General features: G+C 41.3%; 1 protein-coding gene across 2 annotated transcripts in view; it reads right to left on the minus strand.

Moving 5' to 3' along the window:
* The window catches only part of FBN1 (fibrillin 1), a gene marked incomplete at both ends in the record, with an annotated part of 145,410 nt that overhangs the window by 66,576 nt on the left and 61,363 nt on the right, over positions 1 to 17,471 (minus strand). For both annotated transcript variants that reach the window (XM_080351428.1, XM_080351429.1), the window contains 6 exons: positions 2,482 to 2,604; positions 4,681 to 4,806; positions 8,196 to 8,315; positions 9,194 to 9,334; positions 10,643 to 10,822; positions 14,116 to 14,274. In XM_080351428.1, the coding sequence (XP_080207554.1) occupies positions 2,482 to 2,604; positions 4,681 to 4,806; positions 8,196 to 8,315; positions 9,194 to 9,334; positions 10,643 to 10,822; positions 14,116 to 14,274 (849 nt within the window). The remainder of the gene's footprint in view (positions 1 to 2,481; positions 2,605 to 4,680; positions 4,807 to 8,195; positions 8,316 to 9,193; positions 9,335 to 10,642; positions 10,823 to 14,115; positions 14,275 to 17,471) is intronic.

Genomic DNA, 17,471 nt, shown 5'->3' on the forward strand with positions numbered 1-17,471 from the left:
TCTTATATTCCTTTGTTGATCCCCTAAAGAGTTTGGCAAAAACACGTGTTCAATTCTGTCCCAAAATTGTTTAGGCAGGTCGCCAATTAGCCGCAGAAACGTCAGTTGGTACATACCCATGTTCTCCACATGCGTGAGCACTAACAGCATTTGCAAGCATGAGCTTGGAGTTTGAACTTGTGTGAGGTCTCAATGCATTCACCTTCACAAACAAAGTCAGGATATGCAGTGTGAACAATGAGTGTTGCAAAGGCCAACCATTCTGTAGGACAGCAGTTATTTCCCCTGCACATGTGGTGTCTACAGAAAGGACTCGATACAGATTAACATTAAAATGTACAGGAAAAGACCTTATTAAAGATCAATCTTTCAAACTTTTATTAATGTGTCTAAAGACATTTACCAGAAAGTCGTGCTCTCTTTAGCCACGACATTCCTGGGAATTATTTCATGATACTTTGGGCAAGTAGAAGAAAGGAGAGAAATATGAAGTTGGGAAAAAGTGTAATTTGGGTGTCAAGGTCTCAAAATCTGGTTTGATTTCAACCCAACAGCAATTTTAACACATAATGAATGTTTGCATGCTCATTCATAGAGCACAGGGCTTACTGTAAGTGTTGAAAAGCAGTGGGAGAAATCCTTCATTTTACTGTAAGATCTGTTCCAACTTTCAGTAGGAATCAGTTGAGTTGCCTGCAATTTTGGATAATTTTCAAACATCCTCCCTTTGATGCACAGAAGTAACGTTTCTCTAGGGCCAGAAACCCCTTTTTGGCTGTATCCATACTCCTGTTTAGCCAGGAGACATGTAACAGAGGCTGTGAAGTTGAGTATCAATGGTTTTTAAGTAGTCTGAAGCAATTTACATACCATCTTCTTGGATGGTATTTCAGTGCACAGTCTGCTGTAAAAAAAACCCAAACCAAACCAACGAAACAAAACAAAAACCCAAAACAAAACAAACAAACAAATAAAACCAAGCCAGCAACCCAACAAAAAGATGCTTAAGGCAAAAATCAAGAGAAGCATTTGGGCTGAGCTTGCATCAGGGAGTCACATCCCTGCAATGGCCACGGCAGCCTTTGCAAACACGACTGGCTGATGTGCCAAGGCCAGATGGGCACCAAGTTCTGCCCTTCCAAGTCTGAGGCCAAGTCTCACTGCTGTCCCACACACCCATCAGCTGACAAATAAGCTTTGGCAAAGCACAGACACACACCTACCGCTTGGAAAATAGGTAAGAACGCAAATAAAGCTGATTGCTCTAAGTGTGTGAAGGCTGCAAACACACCCAGTGGCTGTTAAGCTAAGGAGGCATTTGCATGGATCTCCACATTTGTTCATTTGAGAGACTAAAGAACAATTCATTCTCCCAATCAAAACAGCCCTATTACAAAACAAGAATGGGGTCACCTCTCATTAGAAATGCATGATTCTCCCACTTGAAGGCTGGATAGCAATGTCCTGCATACCTAGTGCAAAAGTTGTCTAATGCGAGAGAAATTTTGGATGTTTCATTGAATTTTTGGCCTGGTTTAGATCTAAAAATCTAAGTTTAGACACCGCACAGTTAGGATCTAAGACTGATACAGTGTTCAAGAAGAAACAGGATCCAAATTAATTCACCTTTCACGTCAGTAACTCTCAAACATTTAGTTTTGTTATTGGTCCACATCAAGATGCTGCTGTGTAATCCAGTGTGACATGTTTTGAAATTTGCCGAAGTGTAAGCGAGCACTTTTTCTGCCTTGATTCCAAGATTTTAAATTTTTCAAAAGCAAAACTCTAAGTAACTTGGCCAAGCACTTGTTTATTCCTTACTTCCACTTCTGCTTTGTGCCTGTAAAACTTGTTGAAACATGAAGATTTATACAGACAAAACTTCCAGTTCCTGACAGGACTGAATGGAAACTCCAGTGCCATAACTAGCAACTGGAACGCTGCAGTGTCTCCCACAGTGGGTATTGCTGAGCTAGTGCAGCCAGTGGAAAAGACAACCTTGCTGTGGGGCTCATGTCTGCACTCGGGTCACACAGGGTGCTGGGCACTCCTCGGAGGTGCTGTAGGAACACCATCCCAAGCAGGAATGGGAGAAACCCAAAGGAAATAAGCCAGGATGTTTGGATGGCCAAAGGCACAAACCTTCAAAAGGTGAAACACAAAAAGTGAGATATACTGCAGCCAAACTGCAGAAGACCTCACGGACAAAATCCTGGAGTTTAACTAGGTCAGATCACAGAGTCCTTGCACAAAGAGTATTTCCCACTGGCTACTTAGGGCAGTTGCTCAACACTGGGGAGGACCAAGTACTGTCTTGCACAACGACAAATCATTCTAGCTGATTAAAAAAGCATATCTGACTAGAACTCTGCCCAGTATTTCTCGTCCCCAAGGATCACTGAAAGGAAATCAGACAATTCCTAAAGCTACCAGAGGGACATGACTCACAAGCTTTGGGAACCTGTAATTGATTGTGCTCACCTCTGCAATAGCGTCCATCAGATGCTAACTGGAACCCTGGTTTGCAAATGCATTTAAAACTGCCATCTTCATTGATGCACATCCCATTGAGGCACATGTTCCTTATGCTGCATTCATCCATATCTGAAAATGTACATAATAGATGTAAAGCTCATAATGTTTAAGTTAAAGAACTCTAATTGGTTATATCCAAAAGATAAGCCCTAGTTCTTTATTTGTTATCAGAGGTATATGATAATCAGAAGTATACAACAGAACATACTGCACCATCCTAGAGGATGCGTCAAAGCAATGACTCCATTTTTTCATAGAGAATCATTAAGATATAAAGGTAGGCATCCAAAAAGAGCAAAGTGAATGAAAAACAGGACAGCTTAAAAACTGCCAGTTGGTAAAAACCCTAAAAAAAGTGAGAAAGGTATGTAGTTGAAGAGTGTTTGCAATCAATGTAAACAGAAGCTGGGTTAGAAGCAGCCTCTCATTTGGAATGGTAAACACAAGTTTACGTTACTAAGAACACCTGAAAGGAGACAAGTGGGCATTTGCATTTGGAGTGAAAACTCTTGTAATTTCCATTGGATGAGTCTAAGATTTCTGACGGGGGAGACTTCCCAGCACTGTGCTCAAGCACACGTTCTGAGGGCACTTCCACCAGCACTTTCCATTTAAAATAAAACCTACCCCTTCCCTGGATTCAGAGTAACAGGTCTCGTAGGGGGGCACTTACTAATCACAGCTTCATACTTGCGTTATTCACCCTCTGACCTAATGGCATAGGATGAATGATTCCAAGAGGAGAAAAGATAGAGGTCCCAGACACTACTATTCTGAACCCTGCACAGTTACACAAAAATAAGCTTGAATAAGCTTTTATATCATCTTAGTCATTATTTTGTCCTAGTGCAAACGCATCCACTTTTGGATGTTAGATTCAAAAAAAGTCAGCACTATTTACCAGTTTCATCTAAAGGTCTATATGTAGTTACATTAAGTTATGGCACAATGCCATGGTCTCCACTGATTAGTGTGTATGCACATGTATTCCTAAGAACAGAACTCAATGCATTACAGTGCCAGAGATGAAACGGTTTCATAAGTGAATGCAACAGACATTCTGGCAGCATATGCAATGGAATTAAAAATGTTTTACCAGACTGTCGATGTCCTGGTTCTTATTACTATTAGCACATGGTATTTGGTGGGAAAGGAAGAAATCAGAATCGAGGGGTTTTTTTCCAAAATATATTCATTTCCAAATATATTTAGTCAATATAGTTCCATAATTAGATATTTTAAAAGCAGCTTATAGTGCTAAACTGTATCTAAAAAAGAGTCAGGAAAACCAGTCTTAAAATGTCTGTCTCTACCAAGGATTAACAGAATCACTACTAGCACATAAAATCATTGGATCGTAATGACATTACAATATATTCAGAATCATGCTATTTTCCTTAATATTGTAGCTGTCTTGGAGAGAAATTACACTTCTAGACATGGTGTGTTTTCTTTTTACTTACAGGCTAAGTCAGACTAAAATAATTTATGATTGAAAAAAAAAAATCGTGTATCTATCCCAACCAGGAATTTTGGCTTTAAGTCTTTGAGCTGAATCACTGAGATAATATTCTGCCAAAAATGTTTCTAAGAACAGTGCTTGAAATTCCTTTAACGTATTAATAGATCATTGGGAACCCTCCCAAGGACCTTGGGAAGCATGATAAAGAACATTCTTCTTTTTCCCCCCTTTACTAAAGGTCTGGGAGGTAGGAACACATCAATTATGTTTACAAATTTTTCTTAAAACAGTTTTTATGGGTCAGACCAGACTGCATCTACATAAAACACATTGCTAGTCACTTAGTAAGATACCATAAAGCATGCTGTTAAACACACAGTAAAATAGGCAGCATGTGACTCGTGCTCTGTTTTAAAATCTACCGCTCCCATCAAAGAAACTGCATTTTGCGATAGTGGTATGTGCTATTTCTCCTGCTGGACAGACATCCCGTTGAGGATTGCCAAGCCAAGGCTCCAGAACTGGCTGCAAAAGACACTTTACTTGCCCTCCCATACACAGCAAAAGGTATTTAGCAATTTGATTCCTTGCTCCTTCCCCCCCACCAGGGATCCTTTTCTTTGTCACCGCCATGAATAACCTCTTGCGACTGTAATTGCGGAGTAAATTCAGAAAAGTCTTACCTTCACAGTTTTTCCCATCAGCTGCCACTTGGAAGCCAGCATTACACACACAGTGAAAACTGCCATCTGTATTTATGCATCGGCCGTTATTACAGATACGACCGTTCTGTAAACATTCGTCAATGTCTGAAAGGCAACCAAAAAGAAAAATCACATTTGGGGTTTTTTTCTTTGTTATAGTCCAGAGGAATTTTTCCCATTTCCCCTTCCCAAGGTTTTTAACCCTGCATGGAAACCAGATTCACCTGAGAAATGATTTATTTTGGTTTCCATAACCAAACGTTATGGGGGGTGGAAAATGTTCATCAGCTTGAAATTTCGAGTTGCCGTGGAAGCATTTCAGTGAGCACTACCCTGCCGCTCGCTCAGACAAGAATCAGACCCTTTCAACTGTTGGGTTGGGTTTTTCTTTCATTTTTGTTCATCGTGAAAATATTCTTACTGAAGTTTAACTTAACAATAGCTGAGTACTGAAGGAAAGATGGGGGAAGCTTGTCTTTTGCTGCTGCTTTGTAAGATAACAGTTCAAGACTTTCCCACCTCAGAAGATATTTCTCCTGCTTATTTTATATTTGAAACAGCTCCTCATTTCCCTCTCTCTGCAGGAGGTGCTTGGCAAGTGCTCCGGAGGACCTGAATAGTGATATCATAGGAGGCTGGCAGCTCTCCCTCTCCTCCAAACGAGGGGAGAGGAGATGCTGAGACAGACTGTCTAGACATTTTTCAGATTGCTCAGTGTTCTCCATCAAGGCCTGGACCATCTCCCAGAGATTCCTGCACACAGGGGACTGTGCTCAGAGATCTCAACCGGCCCGTGCAGACCTGTCTATGGTGCAACCACACTGTCTCCCCAGGTCTCCCGGGGGTGCCCTCCCTGCAGAGCTGCATTGCTGTGCTTGCAGCAAAGCAGAGCATAGCGTGTCCTCCCGAATGCCCCTGCTCTCTACACACCTATCTGAGGGGGAACTGATGCACCTTGAAATTGTGAACCGATATTTCCCTCTTAGCAGCATGGTACTGGGAGGCTGAGAAGAAATCCTTGAAAAGAACTGTTTTGCAAGCAAGCAGCCAGGCCCACAGAGGCAAGAGCTGCTCAAGCAAGAGCTCGCTGCAGCGGCACCTTGCAGCCCTCTGGGCTTCAGCAAAAGCATGCAGGCTTGAGAAACCTGCCCTCAACCGATAAACCAGCATCAGCAACATGTAACAGCGAGTTTTCTCTCTGCTTGGTCCTTTCCCCCCCCAATTTTGCGGCACACGGTTGCACCTGAGCCTGGTTTCAGCTGCTATGCCAGCTTTCTTCCTTAGGACAGGCAGAAATGCTACAGCATCTCAGGATTTTTCTGGCCTTTTAGTTTTTAGAGTTCATTAGGATTTGTATTTTTATGCACCTGGTGTTATCTAAAGCATGGTGCAAAAAATGAACACAGAACCTTGGTTTTCTTTACATACATGCAAGTGACCAGAGCCCCACCGCTAGTTGCCGTTACATTTCTAATTGTCAAATTATGAACTTTCATTGTTGATTTCCATGCCCCTCCTTCAGAGGAACTTGCAAAAATCAAAGCTCCCCTCTTACTGAAATGTCCACAATTGCTGACCTCCTCCTCTCAGAAATGTCAGCTAGATTATAGTAAGCACGTAACTATTAGAGCTTTGACTCCAACACACTCATAGCTCATCATCATAAAATTTCACCTTTTTTTGAGGTCCGTTTTACATCCCTTCTTCTGCAATTCAAAAGCCCTTGTTACGATCATGATTATGTGACCTTATTCATCTATACATTCAATGAACATATTAAATCAGCTAAAATCCTACTAGAATTTTAAGCGATTCTAACACCAGTTGAATTAGTAGCTTGCAATACAGACTTGCGATGTTCAATGTCACCCATCAGACTCATCATACAGGAAAATACCCTCTCTTGGAACGTCAGAACAAGGCACAGATAAACATCTGGTCATTACAGAGACTTCATTCTTCAAGAATGGATGTAAGGAATACATTTGCAAAAGCATAGCAGCACAGGCACATTCGTGTATGTAAAACATAAAACCTCAACATACAAAGTAGTCATGCGAAGGAATTTTACAGCAAATGCTGATTTTGGCAGGCACCAGTGCTAGAGGCATATTTTGCCAAATGCACCCCACTAGCCTTTTTCTTTTCCCTAAACTGGTCGTAAAAATTCCTTCAGAAAACAAAGATTCTGCACATTGTAGCATTTTCTCAAGTGCCTATCAAGCCAGCACAGTTCCCATAGACTGCAAGGGAACTGCTAAGTGACCACACTTTAATGCCATTAAGCTACTGGGCTTCTGACAACCATGTGTTTGTGTAATGAATCAGTCAAATTAAAAGCGTGTGACAAAAATGACTCATGAGTAAATTCATCACCACTGAGCCTCCACTTCAGCACTCCTTCACCACTAGTCAGCTCAACTATGAAGATGCTTCCACAACATGGCTGTTTGGCAGCACTTAGGTCAAACACTCCCAGAAACATGCAGTGCAGTGCTGGCTCTGCATGTCCTCCTGGATTGGAGTAAGCTTCTGTACCACAAATACCTTTCTGATTCTCAAAGGGAAGTTAAAAATAAAATTAAAACATCAAAATAAAAAAACCTCACACACTAATATAGTTTTCTTCCTTTTCTTTTTAGAAATTCTGCTTCAGAATGAATGCATGCTTAAGAAAACCTCGCCTTAGTGCAGAAAACATGAAGACAAGCTGAGACTCAGCATTCAAACATCCTGTTTCATTTAGAAGCTTCGTTTCTTATGGAATATCAAAGTAGTCATTAATTCTTCTCTCATTATGGCTAAACTGTATAGGACTGTGTCCTGGGCTGGGAGCCACAGAACTCTGAGAGAGGGCCAACCATTGAGGAGCTACCTGTGCTCCGCTCCCATAGGAAGAAAGGATGAAGACCATCAGGACTATTGTTGAGTCTGGTCTTCAAAATACCAATGATGGGGATTCTACAGCTTCCACATGGACTCTTCCAGTGCTTCACTACTTTTCCTTGCCTTATTTAAGTTTTCATTTCTGTAATTTGTGTTGATTTTTTTCTCTGACAGGCAGCAGGGCCAACACAGGGGCACTGCACTCGGTATTTACTCACTGGAAGGCTTATCTTTCCTCCCACCTCTCTTAGTCTTTTAACAGTCTTTTATAGGTAAAGAGTTGCTCCAAAAAAGGGATATTTCATTGTTCTTGAGAATTTCAACAAGCAAAAGAAAAGGTGTCTCAATAATTAAAAAAGAAAAAGCCTCTTCCACTTCCAAGCCACAAATGGTGCCAAGATACTTTCAACATGAGACAAAATGTCTTTCTTCAGCACCCAGTCTGTGAACAGAGCGCTCAGGAGGGTTAATCACTTTTACTGCCATAGCTGATTTATTTTTTTAAAAAACCCTCATATTTAACACATCTGTTAAATTTTGCTTAAAAACTCTTTTCCCTCCTGGTATGTATACAACAGTACAGACATGGCTGTAAAACCGTCATTTACCTCGGCACTCTGTTCTAGTTGGCGTGCTCTGATAGCCTACACGACACTGGCATATGTAGGATCCCTGAGTGTTCACACAGTCTCCGCTGATGCACGGATTCTTCTCACATTCATCAACATCTGCAAAACACAGACAATATATTTTTATGAAGACATGGGTTGAAAGGTATTCAGGTCCATAGGGTTATTTATTGTTGTGTAGCTGGAGAAATAGTGCGCTTCAGTCTGAAAGGAGACCTCACTAAATTCCCAATTAAAGGATCGGATGTTCTTGGCTAAGGAGGGGCTGGGAGAAAGGAGTACTCAATCAGACAGGGTGTTGCACATGTGAGAGGTAAAGGCCTTAATTCCCAGCCCTACTGGGCTCATAGATTTTGACAGAAGCAAAATCTCGCATGTAAGTGACACCTAATCCTTGCTCCTACTATCAAGCTCTGGCTGAGTTCTAATATTAAAGGGCTCAAGAGCACAACAAGATACTCCTGATGAGCTGAAAGAGGACTTGTAAATCTTCCTAAGGCAGAGATCATGATTGCTGATGGGTTTTTTGTGGTCTGGGGTTTTTTTGGTGGGGTTTTTGGTGTCGTTTGTTGTTTGGGTTTGGTTGGTTGTTGTTTTGCAGTTTGTGTTGGGCTTTTTTGTTTTTTACAATAGGTCCTTTGCATACTCAAAGAGCTGGTAGCATTTAAAGAGGTTCTTTTCAATCACTAATAAACACATTATAGGCACAGGTTAGTAAAAGAAGAAATGCTTACTTCTGTATAATTTTTGTGGTAAGTACAAGCTTTGTTAAATACTGTCTTAAAGGCAAAGCTGCTATAAAAATAAGTTTGCAGTTGAAAGCAATTAGTTCTTGGAAGTCTGTTTACTGGGTGATTTTTTTTTGGAGGGGAGTTATTTTACTTAAGAACGTCGAGTTATTACATTGTGTGGAAAACAATTTTTTTTCCTTTAAAACAAAATTCCCCTCTGTGATTTACAGCAGAAAAACCACATACCAATGCATTCTCCCCTAACATCCAGTTGGAATCCTTTGTTGCACTCGCAGCGGTAGCTCCCAGGAGTGGGAATACAGCGCCCATTGAGGCAGAGATGTCGGAACAGCTGGCAATAGTCGGTGAAGTTCACCGGCAAGATCACTGAAATAAAAGAGTTGGAAAAATGTTTTAATAGCTCATCATCATCATTTTTGGTGATCTGCAACTTGTACAGCATTTTCCATTAGAAGTAAATGTTTACCTTGCATCACAATGTAAATTACATAGTAAAATCAGAATTGGGAGAGCAAGACAGCACTTAGACCCTTAGAGATTTGTCGGAAAACAGTTAGCAACCACTGATTTTTTTCATTGTGGCAAGTTTGATCCTGTTTTGGTCTTTTGCAGGACAAAGGAGGCCAGAGACTGCTCATAGCGAGTGGTAAACCGGGAACGTGGTGCTGCAAGGACTCTGCTAAAAGCCCACAGCAGCAAAGAGTGGGCAGCCCGCTTGTTATCAACGTTTCCATAGATAAAAGAGCAAGAGGAGGGCAGGGATCCCCTTGGAAGGTATATGCCTATACGGTCTTTGGCAGGCAGACGTGAGCTGGCTCTGTCTGTGCTCCCGGCTGACCAGAAGCTGTGCAGCTACGTCAGTGCAGTGTCAGGCCCCAGTTAACATACTTTGCCTCTTAGGCTTATTAGCTCAGCTTGGTGCTGAATCAAGACTAAATAGTTTCAGCTGGTGCCAGTGCAAGCAGAGCCTGCTTGCATCTGCACACAGCGTGGACAAAATGAGCCTGTGTTTACTTGCAGAACAGTATGTGGCTGTGCCAAACGATTTCAGGTGGCACTTAACTACTGCAGGCTATATGAGCATGTAATAAATTCCCTCAGCAAGCGACAGAATAAGGAATACATGGGTATTGTGCTCTGGCGGCCTCCTTGCTCTAGAGAAACCTAACCTATCCATGTGCTTCACTGGAAAAGTTCTTTCTTCACGTTGGGTCAGCCTCAGTGTCCAGCAGACTCGTACTTTTATCGGGGCAATTCCTACAACCTGAAACAACCTGAAAGAAGCTGCTTTCTCCCAGCCAGGCTCTTCAAATCACTATCACAACCTAGTCAAAGAGCTATTCACGTTCCTCAACGTTGACACGCAGCAAAGCTCACAACAGCCTTAAAATAACAGTAGTGTCATGCTACTATACACAGGTCTCAGTACAGACAGTGACGATGTCAATGTTTAATCCTGTCTTAGCAGGGAAAACACTACCAACGAGGTATGCTTGCTGTAAGATACATGGTAACCAGGCTGTGATTAGAAGGGTATCCAGAGACTATAGGTCAACATAAAGTCAGCACAAGCTACCAAGAGCTGAAGTGAGCACACTGCTCCTGAGAATCACGTTTTGAAAGAAACCAAAGACAAATAGTGCAGGGAAAGTTTATTATTTATTTCGTTTTTACCATGAGGCGGTGGAACCCGAGATGGATAGACGATTTCTGGCTGCTGAGGAGGGTAAACCCCAGGAAGGAGCGGTGGAGGGACGACGTCGGGGCGACCCGGAGGAAGGTCAGGACGGCCGGGAGGAAGATCAGGTCTTGCAGGCAGCAGAGCGGCCACTGTGCACAATTTGCGATACTCGTCTGAAACGTGAGAACACAAATGCTAGTTTAGACTTCCCATTCAATCCAACTCTCCTCATTTTTGCAGTGTTTCAGATTAGCAATAACAAACTCGAAATAATCCGGAAAATCTGTGCCTATATATTTCCTTCATAGTAAAAAGCTTTGTTCTATGAATCGAGTCATTAATCCATAGGAGGATATCAATACTACTTATCGGAAAACTGTTAGTAAAAAGACAACATAACTGACATTCTGGATACAAAACTGAACAGTGAGGCCGGGACCCGATCTTAACCTACTTAGTGTTCTTTCTGTCAAAATCTTTAATGAACACAGTGAGAAGTTTACCTAGAGAAGGACCTTTGGACTTGATCCCAAGTTAATTTAATACAAAGCTCGCCACAGAGTTAGAAAAATACTGAACAGGGAAAAAAGCCCAGTTTCAACTGGATTTCTTAAATGTTAACCTCCCAAAACAAAGAAATATAAATATAAGCAATGAGGCAAAACCAATTAGAGAAAGAATACACTAACGCTGTTTCCCTGTGAAAATGAAGTTAGCCAATAAAAGCAGAAACCAAATGAGGTGCAGTCTGCAGAGTATAGACAAAGAGAAACCCACTCAGATCCACACCGAGTACATCCTCCCCGAGGCGATGGAAAAATGGTCTATTTTGCATTCTCCTATTGTTTATCTCTATTAGTGGCATCTGCCCTACTGCCCCACTTTTCCTCCTGCCCCCGAATCTTTTGTCTTTGGGAAGTGCGGGTTTGGAACTTGCGATCCAAAGAATGCACACGGAGTATCACAATTAAAGACCACATTTCCAGCTGACCTAATTCATGTCCACAATTGGTGGATATACAAATAACTATTTGTGCAGACAATATCTTTGAACTTTAAAATTTGAAACTTCGTGGCACAACGGGGAAGAGGAATTATATAACGAAAACAAAATGCTAGAATTCCTGAAACAATATAAAAAATGAGAACTGAAAAATAAATTCGGTGTTGGGAGAACTAAGCTGGATATTTCAGCCTTCAACACTTTAATCTCACTTCTATTTCCACCTGTAAAACACATTAGAAGCTCTTCCCAAACGACAGAGGATTTGTTAAATAAATGTGGTAGCCTGAAGTTCTGCTTTTCCTGATTATGAGATTTGCATTTATTTTAATGCTCTTAGGTGATCTGTTTGTTTCATGCGCCACCGCATTTCTCTCTATTGTTCCTTTCAATCATTCCCAAGAAGATTTTATCGTATTATATCTTGTATTCTGCTTATTAGTATTTTTTCCTCTAGCTTTCTGGTTTGCCTGTTCCTATGTAAACTGAATCTACGCTCAAACAGTGTTCTACCTGTGAGAAAACAGGGACAGCCGGAAGAAACAGCGTCTGTGTACGTACACACACAAATTCCAATATGCAAATGTTTTAATAGTCAATTCTCCAATCACACATTCTCTACAACCCACCAATTAGTCTTTGTGAAAGAAACAGTATTTCTTCTTTACTCTATATTGGCAATACCCAATTACTCAAAGCCAAAAGAAGTCCCAGCCTTGGGGCTGCCCATGGGTTGAATGGAATTAGCAGCATGAAGAGACTGCTGAGGTGAGAATTGAATGCACACATGGCTGGATGCCTGAGATACCACTTTTAAAGGATTTATAGTGTCAATGGTAAACCCTGTCATTCCACATAAATGATTATTGCCATGTTATGAAAAGAAATACAGTGCAAGTCTTTCTTTTTTTTTTATTGCAACTTTAATCTCCATGTATAATTTCTAGCAATAAACAGCCTGTTTTATAGAAACATCTGGATCTGCTGCCCACATTGAAAATGCAAGCGCTTACTTACATTATGCATCTAGTGCTCCACTTTATATTGCAGTAAATTTCCATTTCAAAGTTAGAGAGACTTTGGGCCACTGACAGCTCTAAATTCCTCATCTTGCTTTCTCAGGATACATTAAGGAATAACTGAACTCGATTAAATAACAACAGCAATACCTCACATACATGTAAGGCCTTTTAAAGAATTTCAAAGCACTTTTGAAAAGTAGAATTTATAGTCACAATTTATATACTCATTCTAAAAAGAAGAAAAGAAAAAGTGGCATGTAACCATGATCTGAAAGACCTTGCATGGATTTATGATTCAGGAAGTCCTGGTTTTAGCTCCTTCTCTACCACGTCTCAGTCTGCGGCCTTGGCCAAATTACTTCACTTTTCCACCCAGTTTATTCACCAGTTAGATATGAATAATTAGAAAGTATGTAAAGAACACAGGGACTGTGTTAAGATTGAAAGCTTTCTCCTTGTCTTCCTATTTCAGATGAGCACCAACAGATTATACTACTTTGTTAGCATTATTCGAGCCAGTCTTGGACACGTAACATCTTTAAATATTATTAATGAGATAGTGACAGAACCAGAAAGAGTCTTCCAAGAATTCTGATCATAGATCTCTGCTCCAGTACTACGCAGTTTCACTCAAAGGATTAAAAACAAGAATAATAAAGCCCTCCCATCCATGACCTCTGACAATTTCTTTGGAGTTTCACTGCTATAGTGCTACAATCCCCATTCCTCCCTAAACCCTGCACCTCCCCTGAGCTCCTCTGCTCCCTTGAGCTCCTCCCATCAATCCTTAAGCTTCTTTTATTCTTTCTTTCTAAAGCATTTCATTAGGTCTCCGGTATTAAAGAATCTCAAAACCATCTTCCCTCCACTCCCTCACTCTTAGTTTCACAATCTGCTCACCATCCTCTCTAAACTCAAGTCTCACATTATCTGGGGTCTCAATACACAGGGAGGCGATAAAGTACAGCACATTTTGGTAGCAGGCAGATATCACGTTCTGTGCCAAAATTTAGGAAATAAATGGCACCTCAGAAAGCTAGACCTATGGGGAAGGAAACCCCAGTGGTGCAATGAGAATGAAACTGGAAGAGGGAATAGGGATCCATTAGAAGGCTCTGGAGGAAGATACTTGAGCCTGAAGAGGATGTTGCAAACCAAACCTGAATCAGGTACGGTCAGAATAAGCACGCTACTAAACATTCATCAGCAACAGATAAAATGCTTTCTTTATGTCTGCATGCCCTAGCCTCCTGGGGGTCCGGAGCAACCTGCCATAGGAGGCTCTGCTTTCAGCAAGAGGGTTGGACTAAATGATACCCCAAGGTGCCCTCCAGCCTCAAGCATTCTCTGTAGTTCTCTAATGAAAACATTACTGATAAAAGAAAATCACTGCCTAACTCAGTGCTCAATCACACTCTTAAGAATACAGGTGGGTTCATACCGGTGGATCTGATGGGGCACATTTCAGGAGCAGCGGCGGCACCTGCAGACCAGCATCGGCCGCTGTCACAGCAACACTGCATTTTGGACAGAGGCTGGGGGAGCTGATTGCCACAGCGCCCGTTGGTCAGAGTAGAGAAGCAGTATCCAGGACGTACATCTACCGAGAGAAAGAAATGGATATGTCATCATCAGGCCAGTGAGAAATGTGACTTTCACAAAAGGGAAAGGTCCCGTTTTCCTTGGATGACTACACCATCAAAGACACGGCACTTGCAACGTTACAACAATCAGAAAACAAAAGGCTAATAATAGAAATCTGAAACAGGGAAAAAAATAATCTATTCCATTCTATTAGTGGTCCTCCATTTTCTCCTGGTACCCAAAACCAGAATAATCTAGATAATATTTGAGCCGCTTTGGATTCAGGTGTAACAGCTCCTGTGAGAAAGCTGAAGTGAAATATGGAACAGCAATGAATTAATGAAGGCAAAAATAGAACAGAAACATGTATTCAGTATATAATAAAATATGCTTCTGTGCCCCCAAAGAAAAATTGCGGTGCCATACTATTAAAGACAGTACCAGATGAATTCTATTGAACCTTTTATTTGGAAGCCACTGATGTAGAGTAATAAACTCACAGCACTGCAGCTCTCAAAGCATTCATTCATTTTTCATTAGTCACGGCTTCCCCAGCTGAAGCATGTAGTGATTTGACAAGATATAGGCTTGCAGGCAAGAAATAGCAACACAGCTTTGACTGGTGCCGTCGCGTTGTTTATGGAGATGTGCTGGCCTCCTGTCTCAAAAGGGCGAGCACGTGCCGTACAAAGAACGTCCTGTACCCAGATTTCATACACTCAGCTCTCACAACATCGCACAGAGATCCCCCAGCTTAGAGAAGGGAGAGAAAATGTGGACGAGAGCAAAAATTCAAAAAAAAAACCAATCTGAACAATTGTTTCACAATATGTCACATCACGGCAAACTCAACGTAAGCTGCGGTGTAATTTGATGCTGCACAACACACCAGACCAAGTTTGTTTCTAAAGTACACAAACGCCTGCTGTCAAAATGTAGAGGAAAAGGTTGCAGATATAACCTTACAACAGCAGACACCATTCCCTAAAGAAACAGTATCTCTGTTATCCAGGGCATGGTGGACTCATCTGTCCAGTAACAGTGCTTTCCTGAGTTTATTGGCTATTCTAGTGGATATAAAATAAAGCAGGGAAGTTTCTTATTATTTTGAGGAAATTGATATATAGTGATATGTTGGGAGAGTCTGTGATGGTTCTGCCTTTTATTAGCTGGAAGCCTGACCACGGATATTACTGGCAGTACAGCTAAAAGAAGCAGTTGGCCTTTGCTTCCAAAATTGAGTTAGTTCACTCGTGTTATCATATAATAGAAATCTGAAACAGGGAAAAAAATAATCTATTCAATTCTATTAGTGGTGCTCCATTTTCTTCTGGTACCCAACTAAACTGCCAAACACATACAGTCCTTAATCTACCATTTAAAAAATGAAATAAAGCTGTGATACAAACTGTTCCCTGCAGCATCTGTTATAATTTTGGTCCTCATGTGAAGGGGAGAGATATTCAGACGGCTGGTGTGATGGTGGGAGGATGATGAGGAAGGAAGTCCCCTAACAACCCTGTGCTCATCCTCTGTAACTCATCCTTCTCCGTTTTGGTCAGTATCACATTTTGAAACACTTAAAAGCACTAATGGGCAGAAGTGGAAAAAGCATCTCCATGGGATCCATGCAGGCACACAATGGGCCATAAAGAGGTAAAGACACAGCAAACATCTTTGTCTACCTCAAGGTGTAAAAGCTTACCCAAAAGCCACATCATTTTCAGAGAAAGCCTCTAAGTTTCTGTAAGTTTCATTCCTAACCAGAACTGATGTTTTTTTCTTTTTTATTTCTTCTGTCATTTTCTGTTCCAAACGGTAAAACACAGCAAAGCAGCAGAACCAGCAGGAAACAACTTTTTTACGGCTTCAGGTTTTAAGATTTTAATATTTTTCAGTTAAAAATATAGTATTTTAAAGGGGCGAAAAATCGCTATGAAAATAACTTTCCAGAAAAATGTGCTGAGAAAGAGGGAAGGAAGGGAAGGGAAGGGAAGGGAAGGGAAGGGAAGGGAAGGGAAGGGAAGGGAAGGGAAGGGAAGGGAAGGGAAGGGAAGGGAAGGGAAGGGAAGGGAAGGGAAGGGAAGGGAAGGGAAGGGAAGGGAAGGGAAGGGAAGGGAAGGGAAGGGAAGGGAAGCGAAAGGAAGGGATCTAACAAATTGATGTCAGCTGGCATTACGGCCTAGCATCTTTCTTCACAGCACTCTTCACATAGTTGGCTTGAGATGTCCTGCTCTTGTTTCTGCTCTTTAGCTCTAGGAGATATTATCTTTGCTTTGCCTATTCCAGTTTTCAAGGTTTGTAGTAATGGAACTCGTGGTTCTTTGGGTGCTTGGCTCGGGGCTGCTCAGTTCCCGTCCCACGGGGGATACATTTCTCAGAAGCGCTTCCTCATGTCTAACAGAATAGACACGTTCAGCTAACACTTTTCACTTGAGACAAGCATGTTGTGATTAAATCAAGATTACACGTTTTGCCCAGCTCAAATACAGATTTGGGCTCTGTTCTGGGTACTACAGCAAGTACGTAGTCTCCATATTAGACACGAATCTGAAATATCTGCTGATAATTCATAGCGCTTCCCATTTAGCACATTCTGCTTTGGACACAAAGCCAAAATGTTAATGATGGCGGACAGTCTGGTGTATTACTTAACACTGCCTGTCATCATTTAAATACCCCATTCTTTAGCTGCACTATTTCAGCCTACAAATACAGTGGATAAAAAAGGCTGGAAAAGCACAGGAATATAAGCTGGGTGTGAATGTCGGGCGGTCCTGAGTGAGCAGTGGCTATGGAAAGTTTAAAGCATGTTGTGCATCTCTAGAACTTTTTCGTGAACAGAAAGGTGAATCTCCTTCATAAATAGTAAGTACAGCCACCAATTATTTCATGATCCACAATCATTTAGGACCTATTTATCTGAAGCTATAAAAGCAACTCCCCCTGGCATTTTAAGTGTACAGTATGGATCAAATCTCCCAAAATGCTATTCTTGACAATGGAAGAAATATAGTTCATTTCTTACAACCTGTAGAAATAGAATGGCACCACTCAAAATTAATCCTAACCCAAACTACTTCCAGATCTCTTGGGGAAGTTCATATTATTTGGTACTTTTGTTGTGAAGTTGGTTTTCTTTTCTCAAATGATTTTCTCCCGAAGGTGTTAAACACAAGGTGCTCTCTTGAACCCAAGTCCTGGCACTATGTA

The sequence above is a fragment of the Nesoenas mayeri genome (assembly GCF_963082525.1).
Source record: "Nesoenas mayeri genome assembly, chromosome: 11".
Lineage (NCBI taxonomy): Eukaryota > Metazoa > Chordata > Aves > Columbiformes > Columbidae > Nesoenas > Nesoenas mayeri.